This window comes from Ranitomeya imitator, chromosome 1 (assembly GCF_032444005.1).
Source record: "Ranitomeya imitator isolate aRanImi1 chromosome 1, aRanImi1.pri, whole genome shotgun sequence".
NCBI lineage: Eukaryota > Metazoa > Chordata > Amphibia > Anura > Dendrobatidae > Ranitomeya > Ranitomeya imitator.
This window is the reverse complement of record NC_091282.1, coordinates 150556986-150573345: the sequence shown is the minus strand read 5'-3', so window position 1 is coordinate 150573345 and position 16360 is coordinate 150556986. Positions and strand designations below refer to the sequence as shown.

The window sequence follows — 16360 nt, the reverse complement described above, 5'->3', positions numbered from 1 at the left end:
GTGGTTAGGGTCACTCACATGTTTCGCCCCCACGCTCCCCCTGATTTGAACCCCCAGCTACACCCTAGTCCTCTGGCATTAAGGCATGACAATGTCTGTTGTGCCACAGCAACACTGAATCTCAGCTCTTTGACATTACATCCCTCATGATGACATTACATCCCTCATGATGACAACTGGATCCATCTTTGCTTGGAGCTCGAAAACAAGCTGTAAAATGTTACACCGTGCACGTTATCAGGCTGCACACAAACAATTGTTGTAAAGTAAACCACAAACCACGAAGAAATATAAAATAGTTTTTATTACATGCTACAAGAAAAGGATTAACCAAAAACAATTTTAAGAGCTTTCACATTCACAGTCCTTCAGTACCACCAAGTTTAGTCCAAACCGCCCTCTTTAGGGCATTGGTCCTCAAAACTATGTGTTATCTGGCCACTACGTTCTGGAGGGGACGGGACATATTAGTGCAAAATGAAGGATGCAAAAATGGTTGATATTTTAAACAAAATGAGCTATAAATGAGTATCGGCTATGGGGATCCTCCGGAGCTCCACTATTTGTGAGTTAGCCATGCTGCCTCCATCTTGACTTCCGTGACATGATTCAGTATCACTGATGTTCAGTCCTGAACCTAAAACATTAAAACAATTTTATTTAAAAGCAAATATCAAAAGATGAACTGGGTTTATATTAATATGTACATTTATGAACTAACTCAGAATAAACTAATTATAGGACCAGGCCCGATTTTCCATGAGCGGTCTGAGCCCTATACTCACAAATGCAGTTACTGACTGCTGTAAGCCCTAGTTCACATTGTATGTACCACCGGTATGAGATCATCATCATCATCACCACTACCATGTCCTCAATTCTAACATCTCCATGTGCTCCTAAGGCCTCCGTCACATGTCCGTGCTTCTAGTACGTGAGGTATCCATTTTTTCCCGCCTCCAATACGTACCCATTATAACCTATGGGGCTACTCACATGCCTGTTTTTACATGGACCGTGTGTCCATACAAACCGTCTGAATAACACATGTGCCATCCGTGTGCTGTACGTGTTTAACACTGCAAAGTATAGGAGGAGCGCTGTCATTTATTTCTTTATCCATACCGGAAAAAACACTGACAATAAAAACGGACACATGGATCCAAAACACTGATGACACCGGTACCATTTTTTCACGTGTTTAAACATGGAGGTGTGAATGAGGCCTAAGGGTCAGGCAGAATTATAGGTCATAAGGGGAAGCTCGGTCGCGTAGTCTCCATACAGAACCTATAAAGAGCGATTTCTGCTCATTGTCATCTTGGAAGACCTAGGTATTCATAAACGCAATATTCAGGTACAAGAATGGAGGATTTTACTTGCATGAAATGAAGATATCGATCATTTCCCTACAGTACAGAATCTAGCACTGTATCAATAGAAATGCCAGATAAATGCAACAAAATACAATTTAACAAATCAATTGCAATTGTAAACGCTTCTCATGACAGTTTTCTTTACTTCTGTATTTGTCAAGAAAAGATTTTTTTGGGCAACCTTCATCTCCAATAGATAATATATTCCTGGATCATCCATTCTGCCCTTCCATGGACAATACATTCAGTCTAACAATGGACACTATTTCCACCTCCTAAGCGGGCTCCGAAACCATGTTAATAGAAAACATGACACTTGTACTTGACCCCTGAGAATAATGTATTATCCATACAGATATAAGATGATTGTGCTCATTAATTGCAGAAACGCTTTAGGTGGAAACAGTATTATAAATAATAAAAATATAATAATCACACAAGTATATACTCACACAAATATAGCCACAAAGGGCAGATGAGACTTTCACCCCAACTCTAGTATGTTACATAGATTGCATGCATGGTTTGTATTAAAGGGAATCTGTCACCAGGCTTTAGCCACCTAATCTGAGAGCAGCATAATATTAAGGCAGAGACCCTGATTCCAGCGATGTGTCACTTACTGGGCTGCTTGTCGTAGTTTTGATGAAATCACTGGTTTATTAGCAATAGATTGGCAGGGCTGGCGTTACGGGCAGGCAGACCAGGCAGCCGCCTAGGGCCAACGCTGCTCCAGGGGCCCCAGCCAGTGGCCGCTATGGGGCCCTTGAGTAAGAGAGACCCAGCTTATTGGCATCATACATGGCGATAAAGTTGAAAGCAGTGATGGAGGAGAGAGTGTCATGTGACGCTCCCTCTCTGCCTCTGAGATGAGATGCTGAGATACTCTGCAGAAGTCAGAGCAGCTGGGGAACGAGGAGAGGCAAGTATTGTGTGTACTGAAACAAAGAACAAAAAATGCGGCAGCACTCACCAGGACAACGTTTTGCTTTTTGCTACCGATATGGTCCGATGGATCAGGAACTACGAGCTTCCATCAGGAGGCATTGGCATGTCTTGGAGAGGGATAAGCACCTATCGGGGAGGATGGCCGGGGGGCCACTGATTTCCAATAGACGCAGCACACGTATTAGGGACATTTTGGTCCGTAACCGCACGCTTAAACTGAGAGCGACATGGTTGGAGCAGGCAGTTCCAAAGGGCAATTACCGCTATGGGCAATGTCATTATTGTAAACTAGATTGTGGCCTGATTCTAACGCATCGGGTATTCTAGAATATGCATGTCCCCGTAGTATATGGACAATGATGATTCCAGAATTCGCGGCAGACTGTGCCCGTCGCTGATTGGTCGAGGCAACCTATATGACATCATCGTCGCCATGGCAACCATTATGACATCTACGTCGATACTGTGCCTGTCGCTGATTGGTCGAGGCGAATTCGCGGCAGACTGTGCCCGTCGCTGATTGGTCGAGGCAACCTTTATGACATCATCGTCGCCATGCTGTGCCCGTCGCTGATTGGTCGAGGCCTGGCGGCCTCGACCAATCAGAGACGCGGAATTTCCAGGACAGACAGACAGACAGACAGAAAAACCCTTAGACAATTATATATATAGATACCATGTCACTGGGCGGATGATACATGTAGGTCCCATTAGGCATACTGTCCAACAATTTATTTCCTGTAAAACTGATCATGTTGTCTACGTAGTCTTTTGCCCTTGCAGAAGGTTTTATGTAGGCAAGACTATACGCCATCTGTTTGTACGCTTCAGGGAACACTTCAGGTCTATTCAGATAGGTAAAGGTGTACCTAGACTTATTAGTCATATTAGAGACGCACATGAGGAGAATCTGGAGGTTCTCACATTTGCGGGAGTTGAGAGGGTCGTTTTACCAGCACAGGGAGGGGATTTACATAAGCTACTATTGAGGCAGGAGGCTAGGTGGATTATGCGCACGCAGGCGACGGGTCCGGTTGGCTTGAACGACAGAATTGATACGTCTGTTTTTTTAAGATTTCCCAGTACGGTGATGTTATGCATTTGTCTTACCCCCTGTGGATGCAGTTGGCTACACCTCCCTCTCCTCTTTGTATGATCATAGGGATCCCTTCTCTTTCTTTCCTTTTCTCTGACGTTTAGGGGAATATGTACTATATATGCTGCTATTTTAGAGACCAATATCGATCATATCCATATACAGTGGGGCAAAAAAGTATTTAGTCAGTTAGCAATAGTGCAAGTTCCACCACTTAAAAAGATGAGAGGCGTCTGTAATTTACATCATAGGTAGACCTCAACTATGGGAGACAAACTGAGAAAAAAAAATCCATAAAATCACATTGTCTGTTTTTTTAACATTTTATTTGCATATTATGGTGGAAAATAAGTATTTGGTCAGAAACAAAATTTCATCTCAATACTTTGTAATATATCCTTTGTTGGCAATGACAGAGGTCAAACGTTTTCTGTAAGTCTTCACAAGGTTGCCACACACTGTTGTTGGTATGTTGGCCCATTCCTCCATGCAGATCTCCTCTAGAGCAGTGATGTTTTGGGCTTTTCGCTTGGCAACACGGACTTTCAACTCCCTCCAAAGGTTTTCTATAGGGTTGAGATCTGGAGACTGGCTAGGCCACTCCAGGACCTTGAAATGCTTCTTACGAAGCCACTCCTTCGTTGCCCTGGCGGTGTGCTTTGGATCATTGTCATGTTGAAAGACCCAGCCACGTTTCATCTTCAATGCCCTTGCTGATGGAAGGAGGTTTGCACTCAAAATCTCACGATACATGGCCCCATTCATTCTTTCATGTACCCGGATCAGTCGTTCTGGCCCCTTTGCAGAGAAACAGCCCCAGAGCATGATGTTTCCACCACCATGCTTTACAGTAGGTATGGTGTTTGATGGATGCAACTCAGTATTCTTTTTCCTCCAAACACGACAAGTTGTGTTTCTACCAAACAGTTCCAGTTTGGTTTCATCAGACCATAGGACACTCTCCCAAAACTCCTCTGGATCATCCAAATGCTCTCTAGCAAACTTCAGACGGGCCCGGACATGTACTGGCTTAAGCAGTGGGACACGTCTGGCACTGCAGGATCTGAGTCCATGGTGGCGTAGTGTGTTACTTATGGTAGGCCTTGTTACATTGGTCCCAGCTCTCTGCAGTTCATTCACTAGGTCCCCCCGCGTGGTTCTGGGATTTTTGCTCACCGTTCTTGTGATCATTCTGACCCCACGGGGTGGGATTTTGCGTGGAGCCCCAGATCGAGGGAGATTATCAGTGGTCTTGTATGTCTTCCATTTTCTAATTATTGCTCCCACTGTTGATTTCTTCACTCCAAGCTGGTTGGCTATTGCAGATTCAGTCTTCCCAGCCTGGTGCAGGGCTACAATTTTGTTTCTGGTGTCCTTTGACAGCTCTTTGGTCTTCACCATAGTGGAGTTTGGAGTCAGACTGTTTGAGGGTGTGCACAGGTGTCTTTTTATACTGATAACAAGTTTAAACAGGTGCCATTACTACAGGTAATGAGTGGAGGAAAGAGGAGACTCTTAAAGAAGTTACAGGTCTGTGAGAGCCAGAAATCTTGATTGTTTGTTTCTGACCAAATACTTATTTTCCACCATAATATGCAAAAAAATGATAAAAAAACAGACAATGTGATTTTCTGGATTTTTTTTTCTCAGTTTGTCTCCCATAGTTGAGGTCTACCTATGATGTAAATTACAGACGCCTCTCATCTTTTTAAGTGGTGGAACTTGCACTATTGCTGACTGACTAAATACTTTTTTGCCCCACTGTAACTACCTTTTGGGCGACTTTAAATATCTAAGTAATTGGAGTAGGACGAGGACGTAAATACTCATTCCGGTTTATTATACCGATATTGGTTTTAGTATGTCAATGTGTTATTGTGTTGTTTTTTATGCACATGTTGTACTTTGGTTTTGGGTGACTGGGATTAGGGGCGTGGGGTGGGAGGGGTTTTGCCCCAACTCACCAATTTCTGCTAGCGTCACTTCCCAGCACTATCGACCCATGGAAGCGCTTCTGTTAGCGTGAAACGGCCGTTGTCAATCCCTGCACACCACCTTCTCATCTACACACCCCTGAGCCGTGAAGATGTTGTTTTAACATTTTTCAATAAAGGACTCAAACCACTCCTGGACTGGTGAGTGCTGCCGCATTTTATTCTTTTTTTTTTCTTTGTTTCAGTGCTTGTTTCATTTCATTTTTTTCATGAGAGCTCCCCCATTATGCTGTCAGGCTCTCCATTGCACCACACACGGGCTACGGCCAGCTCCAGGTTACACAGCTGTGCTGCTCTACTTTTTTCTTTCGTTGTTCACAAGTATTGTGTGTGCCTGTATTACAGTGTGTGTGTCTGCTGCACCATAGTATATGTGGGGTACTGCACTATACTGTGTGTGGGGGGACTGTATTATACTGTGTGGGGGGAGCTACATTATACTGTGTGTGGGGCTGCACTACACTGTGTGTTTGTGAGGGGGCTGCATTACATTGTAAGTAGGGATGCATTATACTCTGAGGGGGCTGCTTTAAACTCTGGGGGGCTGTATTATACTCTGAGGGGACTACTTTATGCTCGGGAGGCTGCTTTATACTCTGGAGGGCTGCATTATACTGTGTGTTCATGTGTGGGGCTGCATTATAATGTGTGCGGGGGCAGCACACTATACTGTGTGGGGGTTGCACTATACTGAGTCTGTGTTTGTGGGGGGGCGTTGCATTATACTGTGTGTAAAGCTGCATTGTACTCTGAGGGGGCTGCTTTATACTCTAGGAGGGCTACAATGTACTCTGAGGGGGCTGCGTTATACTCTGGAGGCTGCATTATACTGTGCGTGTGGGGAGTGCTGCATTATACTGTGTGTGGGGGGCTGCATTATACTGTGTTTGAAGGTGCTGCATTATACTGTGTGTGGGGGCTGCACTGTACTGTGTGTGTTTGTTGGGGGGCTGAATCATACTGTGTGGGGGTGGGGCCTGCATTATACTGTGTTTGGGGCTGCATTATACTCTGGGGGTTCTGCATTATACTGTGTGTGTGTGGAGGCTGCATTACACTGTGTGAAGAGGGCTGCACTATACTGTGATTGTTTGTGGGGGTGGGGCCCACATGGAACTGTGTGTGGGGGGCTGCATTATACTCTATGAGGGGGGCTGCCGTATACTCTATGAGGGGGGCTGCAGTATCCTCTGAGGGGGCTGCATTATACTCTACCAAGGACCATGGGGTGTACATTCTACTATATGTACTATATGGGACCTGCATTATACTGTATCATACTGTATCATTCTTCCTCAGCTGGAGTAAGGGTAGGTGCACACGGTCAGTAAACGATGTGGGTTGGACACTGCGTAATTGTGCAGTGTCCAGATGTTACAGCATAGTGGATGAGATTTCAAGAAACACCATGCCCACTATGCGTACACAGATGCTCGCAGCTCACTCGTCTTTCGAGACTGCAGCATGTCAATTTATCTTGCGGAGACACTCAGTCTCTGCAAGATAAATATCACCCGCACAATATATTGGATGCAGTGAATCCGCACAGTTCAATGAACACATGCGGGACCACCAGCGTTCAAAAGCCGGAAGCAATGTGGACGCAGTGGACATGTGCTGCGTCCAAAGCGCTGCCAATTACTGAACGTGCGCACCTACCCTACAGAGGCCGGGAAACAAGCACCAAACGACTTCAGTATTATCGATCACGCTAATTTAGCGGCCTGAACTTAGCGCTTGTAAATACAACAGAAATGTTTGTGTGATAGTGTGATGTGTGAGCATTTGGGGCCCCACTTTAAACTTTTGCCCAGGGCCCCACTTTGAGGAAAACCGACGCTGACTAGAGGACTAGTAATCCTGCTGCTATGCAGTCGTCTATATTCATGAGCTCTGTATAACCCCATCTCACCATTGATTGGCAGCTTTCTGCCTATGCACTGTGCACACAGAAAGCTGTCAGTGGTGTGGACGGGGTTATAGCTGCTTTCAGAGAAGTAGTAGATCAGCAGCAGATAAAACTGTGATTTGATTTTATGAAACTGCAGCAAGCAGCCTCTACATTATGCTGCTCTCAGATGTGGGAGCAGAAACCTTTAAATACCTAAACGTCTGACATTTCTTAAATAGTTTTTAGTCCTCTAAGTTCCCGGAATATGGGTTGGTGTCTGGGTTCTAAGACCTATGCTGACCGCTCAAAATACAGCTCAGAAATGCACAACTCAAGAGGTGGAAGCCCCAGCTGCTGACTGAGGGCGCGGTGCAGAACGGAGTCAATAAAAAGTCAGAGACTTTGCAATGTGCAAACGGTTTTTTGCAAAAGTTTAGTCACTATTCAAGTTGTGTCTACAGCCACCACAGATGGCTAGAGTATTCCTCCAAACCCTACTTACATAAGCCTGCTCAGAATGCTTGTGTTCTGAGTGTGGAGATGGGAGTAGGCTGCTGCCAGTGAGCTCTGATCAGACATGTTGATTTCAGCATGCCCAATCCTTCTTTCCCCTCAACATTATATGAGGATAAAGTCAAAAAGGCCTCTGTGTACTTTAAAGCAGTGTTCCCAAACCTGTGTTATATCATGTACTTTACATCAATGTTCTCCAGCAGTTATAACACTGGAACTACCCTCATTCTCTGACAGCCATATGAGAATGATGGGAGTTGTAGTTTTACAACAACTCTAGTTACAAAGGTTTGGGAACACTGCTTTAGATCATCAGTCGATCCTGCTGAATTGGGCAGGTTTGATTATATTCATTTAATGCGTGTGGCCGACTCTACAGGGAGTCTGTCCGTGCTAAATAACTGTACAAACCAAGCTCAGGCGCCTGGTGCACCCTGGGAATGGCTAAGCATTTTAGGTCACTGCCCACCTTATTATTTTCTAACAACCTCCCCCTGTGCTTGGCTTATAGGGAATCTTTCAGTAGGATCAACCCTCCTAAACCGTCTATATGGGCATGTAGGTTATGGGAAGCTGAATAAAATGATACCTTGCTATCTGTGATCCAATGTCTTGTTCCAGAGAAATCCACGTTTTTCTTATAAACAAATTATATGCTGTTAAGATCTTAACAGCTCATTTACATATAAGAAAAATGCAGGTTTCTTAAGGTACCGTCACACTGAGCGACACTGCAGCGATACCGACAACGATCCGGATCGCTGCAGCGTCGCTGTTTGGTCGCTGGAGAGCTGTCACACAGACAGCTCTCCAGCGACCAACGATGACGGTAACCAGGGGAAACATCGGGTTACTAAGCGCAGGGCCGCAGAGTGGTGACGTCACCGCTCTGCTTTCCGGCCGCTGTGCTTACACAGGGCAGAGAAGCAGAGCGCCGAGGGACAGACAGCGGAAGGTAAGTATGAAGTGTTTGTTTTTTTTTTACTTTTACGCTGGTAACCAGGGTAAACATTGGGTTACTAAGCGCAGGGCCGCAGAGTGGTGACGTCACCGCTCTGCTTTCCGGCCGCTGTGCTTACACAGGGCAGAGAAGCAAAGCGCCGAGGGACAGACAGCGGAAGGTAAGTATGAAGTGTTTGGTTTTTTTTTACTTTTACGCTGGTAACCAGGGTTAACATCGGGTTACTAAGCGCAGGGCCGCGCTTAGTAACCCGATGTTTACCCTGGTTACCAGTGAAGACATTGCTGAATCGGCGTCACACACACGCGATGTCAGCAGGAAGTCCAGCGACCAAATAAAGTTCTGGACTTTCTGCAGCGACCAACGACATCACAGCAGGATTCTGATCGCTGCTGTGTTTCAAACTGAACGATATCGCTAGCGAGGACGCTGCAACGTCACGGATCGCTAGCGATATCGTCCAGTGTGACGATACCTTAAGGAATAAGACATCGGATCGCAGATAGCAAGGTATCAATTTATTCAGCTTCTTAGGACCTAACTGCTGATATAGACGGCTGAGGAGGGCTGATCCTACTGATGAATTCCCTTTAATCACTAATTTTGTGCTGACAGACTCCCTTATGGTAAAACTCAGGCCTAAACCCTCAATTTGACCATAGGTCTAGGGCTAAACCCAGGCATTGAATACTCTAAGCAACATATAAAGGTAACTTTCACGAGACTCTGGTTTAAAGTGAAGCAATATAATGAAAACACTTTAAAGATTTTATTAAGATTTGATTGGCAATAGTATTGTCTGATATCAGACTCACTCTTTAATAATTTATTACCTGCTATAGCCGTGAAGAAAATGTCTGCAGATGTGCAAGTAAAGGCAGATTTAGTTACTTCTGAGGCTACTCACACTTACAGAGAGTCCTACCCCAACATTATATTCTATGTAGGGAGTGCTGGTCATAGCAATAATGCAATGTATCTCACCATAGAGAAAATAATCAGCATGGTGCATCCGACCTACAGTGGACTAGGCCTAACGACACCATGGTGTGAAGTGATGGCCATTCCCTTCCTTTATTACTCTTCTTCTGTAGAATCCACCCCTGATTCCGAGCCGCTCAGGTAACACATTCTGATGAGTAATCTTACACAATGGCCGTGTGTCTACCTTGCAGCTACAGGCGGCCACTCCTGTAAGAAGCTCGGTACTTGGCAGCAATCAAGGAAAAAAGCTAAAGCAAACAGAAGTGACGTAGTAAATAAGGAAACATAAAGATGTGAATGTATTTTACATCCAAATGAAAGGGAATCAGACCCCAGATTAGTGTTCCCGATCTGAGAGCAGCATGGTGGAGGGACAGAGACTTTAATTCCATTGATGTATCACTTATTGGTCCGATTGGTGCAGTTTTGATAAAATCCCTGTTTTATCTGCTGCAGATCTAGCAGTTCTCTGAATGCTGAGCTCTGTATAACCTTGCCCACACTAACGATTGGGAGCTTTAAAGGTGCACTCTGCTAATCAGTGTGTGTGTGCGCATGGGGGGAGTGAAACTGAGCTTATGAATATGGATGATTAAAGGGCAACAGGTTTACTAGTTCTCTACTGATAATCTCCTCATGATAATACATTGATTTTATAAAAACTACAGCAATCAGCCCAGTAAGTGTCACATCGCTGGAATCAGGGTCTCTGTCTCTACATTATGCTGTTCTCAGATTAGGTGGCAATAACCTGGTGACAGATTTCCTTTCATGGTGCATTTAGGCGTGTTGATGTCCACTCTTCGATACACTATTAATGAGGTTCTGATTCACTATGTACCCATGCCATATAGTGCTTGTTTACACTGGCCAAAGGAACTGTATGATAACACTGATACTGTATTTGTCCCTATACAGTAACGTTATATTGGCAGCACATTTTCTGTTTGCATGGGGAAATATCCTGCTGATACAGTTTTTTTTTTGTCGGCACAAATGATCCAATCACTGGAGTAGTTTGATCGTTCATGAGGTCATTACCTACGTGTTTACACCAGCAGATAATCAGGAATGAGCATTCCTACAAAAACGTGTTCTTGTAATATAAGAGCCAGCTTGTTACTTACCAGCTTTTAATACAAATATTAAGTCATCAAATTCTTGCAACTCCTCATCAGCGACCAGTGACCCATTGCTGTACCCCCCAGGCGGGGTATAGGCGGCCCCATTCTGCGGGCTGTGCTTTTCAAGGGTGGCTGCTCGCCCCCATTCTGATGAAATCTGAAGATTATAAAGAAGCATGAAGTTAGGGAAAGATTCATGATTATCTACATCAGGGGTGTCAAACTGCCTTCCTCGAGGGCTGCAAACAGGTCATGTTTTCAGGATTTCCTTGTACTGCACAGGTGATAATTTAATCACCTACACAAATAATGAGTTGGTGATTAAATTATCACCTGTGCAGTACAAGGAAATCCTGAAAACATGAACTGTTTTTTGCAGCCCTCGAGGAAGGCAGTTTGACACCCCTGATCGACATACTGCACCAAGTAACATATATTGTTGCCTGTACCTCCTCCATTGCACTGATCAGATTTTGGGTGGATTTGCTGATTTCTGCCCCAGTGGACGGCATCCCACTGCTTGGGGTAAAGAAGGCGGAGGCCGCGCTCCTGTGTCCATCCATCTCTATACTGTAACTGGCTTTAACTGGGCAGCAGATCTGATTGTGCATAATGAAGTAAACCACAAAGGCGTAAAGACCCTGCAGTCAAAAACAAATATGGAAGCAAAATGTTACAGTCTATAAATAATGAATTGATGAATACTGGAAATTTTAATCATCGACATAATGTGGTTTATATAGAAGATTACAGGAAGGGACGAGCTGTCTGGTTAATAAAGCTGATTTACAAATACCGCACTAAAGGTACCGTCACACTAGACGATATCGCTAGCGATCCGTGACGTTGCAGCGTCCTCGCTAGCGATATCGTCCAGTGTGACAGGCAGCAGCGATCAGGCCCCTGCTGTGCTGTCGCTGGTCGGGGAAGAAAGTCCAGAACTTTATTTCGTCGCTGGACTCCCCGCTAAGGTACCTTCACACATAACGATATTGTTAACGATATCGTTGCAATTTGTGACGTAGCAACGATATCGTTAATGAAATCGTTATGTGTGACAGCGACCAACGATCAGGCCCCTGCTGGGAGATCGTTGGTCGCTGAATAAAGTCCAGAACTTTATTTCGTCGCTGGACTCCTGCTGACATCGCTGGATCGGCGTGTGTGACACCGATCCAGCGATGTCTTCACTGGTAACCAGGGTAAACATCGGGTAACTAAGCGCAGGGCCGCGCTTAGTAACCCGATGTTTACCCTGGTTACCATGCTAAAAGTAAAAAAAAACAAACACTACATACTTACCTACCGCTGCCTGTCCTCCAGCGCTGCGCTCTGCTCTCCTCCTGTACTGGCTGTGAGCCGGAAAGCAGAGCGGTGACGTCACCGCTCTGCTTTCCGGCTCCCATACAGTACAAGAGGAGAGCAGAGAAGCAGAGCGCAGCGCTGGAGGACAGACAGCGGTAGGTAAGTATGTAGTGTTTGTTTTTTTTTACTTTTAGCATGGTAACCAGGGTAAACATCGGGTTACTAAGCGCGGCCCTGCGCTTAGTTACCCGATGTTTACCCTGGTTACCGGCATCATTGGTCGCTGGAGAGCTGTCTGTGTGACAGCTCTCCAGCGACCAAACAGCGACGCTGCAGCGATCCGGATCGTTGTCGGTATCGCTGCAGCGTCGCTAAATGTGAAGGGGCCTTAAGGGTTTCTGAGATAATAGAAGGGTGGTCCTTTGTCAGGACCCTCTTCTAACAGTCAGTCTGATAAAGTGGTAGGTATAGTACAAGCGATCAGACGATTACAGCCTCAAGTCTTTTAAAGGGACTAACAAATACAGTAAACAGTGAAAAAATAAGTTTTAAACAATGAAAAAAAATAAAGAAAACTCAAAAGTTTAAATCACCTCCCATTAAAAATAAAACAATATCAAAATAATTAACCCCTCAGTGACAGAGCCAATTTTGACCTTAATGACCAGGCCAATTTAATTTAGTTTTTTTTACCCTTAAATCAGAGAGATGTGTCACACAAAATAGTTAATAAATAACATTTCCCACATATCTACTTTACATCAGCACAACTTTGGAAACAATCTTTTTTTTTTTTAGGATGTTATAAGTTAAGGGTTAAAAGTTGACCAGCGATTTCTCATTTTTCCAACAAAATTTACAAAACCATTTTTTTTAGGGACCACCTCATATTTGAAGTGAGTTTAGGGGGTCAATGTAACAGAAAATACCCAAAAGTGACATCATTCTAAAAGCTGCACCCCTCAAGGTGTGCAAAACCACATTCAATAAGTTTACTAACCCTTCAGGTGCTTCACGGGAACTAAAGCAATGTGAAAGGAAAAAATGAACATTTTACTTTAGACCCCAACTTTTTTATTTTCACAAGGGTATCAAGAGAAAATGGACCACAAAATTTGTTGTGCAAATTCTCCTGAGTACACCGATACTCCGTATGTGGGGGAAAGCCACTGTTTGGGGGCATGGCAGGGCTCAGAAGGGAGGGAGCACCGTTTGACTTTTTGTCTGGAATCAATGGCGGGCGCTATGTCGGGTTTGGGGACCTGCTGATGTGCCTAAACAGTGGAAACCCCCCAATTCTAACTACAACCCTAACACAGCTCTAACCCCAACACACCCCTAGCCCTAATCCCAACTCTAACCACAACCATAACCCTAACCACAACACAACCATAGCCCCAACCCTAACCCTAATTCTAACCCTAGCCCTAACCCTAACCATAGCCCCAACCCTAGTTCTAACCCTAGCCCCAACTCTAACCCTAGCCCCAACACTAGCTCTAACCCAAACCCTTACGGAAAAAATAAATGTTTTTATTTTATTATTTTTACCTAACTAGGGAGGTGATAAAGGGGGGGCTGATTTACTTTTTATTTTATTTTGATCACTGTGATAGGGTCTATCACAGTGATCAAAATGAACCAATAGGAAAAATCTATTGTTGCTGAGTAATGGCTGGCAGATGTCGGTGGGTGCACTGCGCATGCGCCTGCCATTTTCTTCTGGGAAGGTGACATAGAGGGCCGGGGGACGGAGCCAGAGGGATGCTAGATCATACCAGAGGAGAGAGAAAGGAATGGGAAATCGGACTTTTTTTTTTGCGATCAACATTTTTCAGTGAATAAAGGGGATCACAAGCCTGGGGACAGTAAAAACTGACCCGAATCATGTTCTCTGAGGTCTCAGCTACCCCCGATAGCCGAGACCCAGGAGATTTTCTAACACTGGGGGCGCTGTTCCCTTATTTGTCAGAGCTGTTAAAAAGTGGCGCTGAGAAATAAGGTCCCCTAACTGCTGCCGTTAAAAGGTGTATCGGCGATCGTTAAGTGGTTAAAAATACACAAATTTGGTATTGCTGCATTCGTAAAAGATCTATCTATTAAAATATGAAGTAAATTAATCCGATCAGTAAACGGCATAACGAGAAACAAAATAAAAACGCCAGAATTGCGTTTTTTGGTCGCCACATTAAATTGATTTATGTTATGAGTTATCAGTTATGGCTCTTCGAAGAAGGGGAGGAAAGAACAAAAAGACCAGAAGGAGTTAAAGAACAATTCAGGTGGGTACGATTTCGACCTATTAATGATCATTAAATCGACTATATCCAAACATGCTCACTTTTCGTCATATTTTCATGGGCCGACGTTAATTCTATCTCAGTGCCCATGAATCATCTTTTATAGGCTGCACGTCCCCTGCTCACGGAGTGATGTGGTGCAAATGATGATTGTTATTCTGGCATAAACAATCCATTTTTCTTACTATCATGCATTTTGCTTGTTTGCCACGTAATCGCCGCCACGTTTAGTGGGGAAAAAAAGTATTTAGCCAGCCACCAATCGTGCAAGTTCTCCCACTTAAAAAGATGAGAGAAGTATGTAATTGACATCATAGGTAGACCACAACTATGCGAGTCAAAATGAGAAAACAAATCCAGAAAATCACCTTGTCTGATTTTGCAAATGATGGTGGAAAATAAGTATTTGGTGGGAGAACTTGCACAATTGGTGGCTGACTAAACACTTGTTTTCCCCGCTGTATATGTGCCAAAAATCAGGAGTTGGCTTGTGGAAATGCAGATTTACTCTGCGGTTAAAACAAAATATCAGCTACAATCACTTTGGTTGTTGTGGTCATTAGTTCCAGATTTCCTGGGACTTTAGTTTCCTGTAGGCGTCCCACATAAACAGACACTAAACTTTGCTTCTTGGTACTTTCTTCTTGTTGTTCGCTGTGTGGACAGTTTCCAATAAACCATAAAATCTCAGAGAGAATTTCCCAGAAACTCTTTCCCCCCGGAGATGTGCTGAAGGAAACGTGTATATTGCAGGTACTTTCCGCTCTGACATCTAATCTTTGTTAGGATAACGTGACTATATAAACGCCATGTGGGGCTATAATTGGACACATTATCGCTGTGAAAGGTCTTGTAACAAAATATACAAGTAGAATACAAAAATTTATGGGAAGCCATGTCGTTATCTCTAGGCCAAAATACGCAGACTGTAAATAGACTCAGTGTGAGCAGAACAATGCGATGGACCTTGAACTTCTTGGGAAAATATAACAACCTGCTCGTACATTTCTCCATTCAGCTCAGTGTACAATGGTAAAGGGGGCTGATGTGTATAGGTAAGCTTACCCTTGGACCGGTAATGTAGGTTGCATCAGAAAATATGGATTTATGGATTATAAACACATCATAAAATTATTCAACAATGATAATCCCATTTGGACAGTTGAGTGGAAAATAACAAAAAAAAACATTTATAAAGTACGTGCAGCAAGCTACACTAACACATGATAATTGTGACAATTTTAAACTAATGATGAAAAATAATGATAATAAAGAAAAAAAAATTATACTATATATACAGTGGGGCAAAAAAGTATTTAGTCAGTCAGCAATAGTGCAAGTTCCACCACTTAAAAAGATGAGAGGCGTCAAACTGAGAGAAAAAAAATCCAGAAAATCACATTGTCTGTTTTTTTAACATTTTGTTTGCATATTATGGTGGAAAATAAGTATTTGGTCAGAAACAAACAATCAAGATTTCTGGCTCTCACAGACCTGTAACTTCTTCTTTAAGAGTCTCCTCTTTCCTCCACTCATTACCTGTAGTAATGGCACCTGTTTAAACTTGTTATCAGTATAAAAAGACACCTGTGCACACCCTCAAACAGTCTGACTCCAAACTCCACTATGGTGAAGACCAAAGAGCTGTCAAAGGACACCAGAAACAAAATTGTAGCCCTGCACCAGGCTGGGAAGACTGAATCTGCAATAGCCAACCAGCTTGGAGTGAAGAAATCAACAGTGGGAGCAATAATTAGAAAATGGAAGACATACAAGACCACTGATAATCTCCCTCGATCTGGGGCTCCACGCAAAATCCCACCCCGTGGGGTCAGAATGATCACAAGAACGGTGAGCAAAAATCCCAG

General features: G+C 43.9%; 1 protein-coding gene across 1 annotated transcript in view; it reads right to left on the bottom strand.

The window, feature by feature from the left end:
- Window positions 1-286: 286 nt before the first annotated feature.
- The window catches only part of ADGRV1 (adhesion G protein-coupled receptor V1), a 753646-nt gene continuing 737572 nt past the window's right edge, over window positions 287-16360 (bottom strand). The window contains exons 88-90 of the mRNA XM_069745343.1: window positions 11337-11528; window positions 10891-11044; window positions 287-637 (exon numbers count right to left, since the gene is read on the bottom strand). Of these exons, the coding sequence (XP_069601444.1) occupies window positions 519-637; window positions 10891-11044; window positions 11337-11528 (465 nt within the window). The 3' untranslated portion in view covers window positions 287-518. The remainder of the gene's footprint in view (window positions 638-10890; window positions 11045-11336; window positions 11529-16360) is intronic.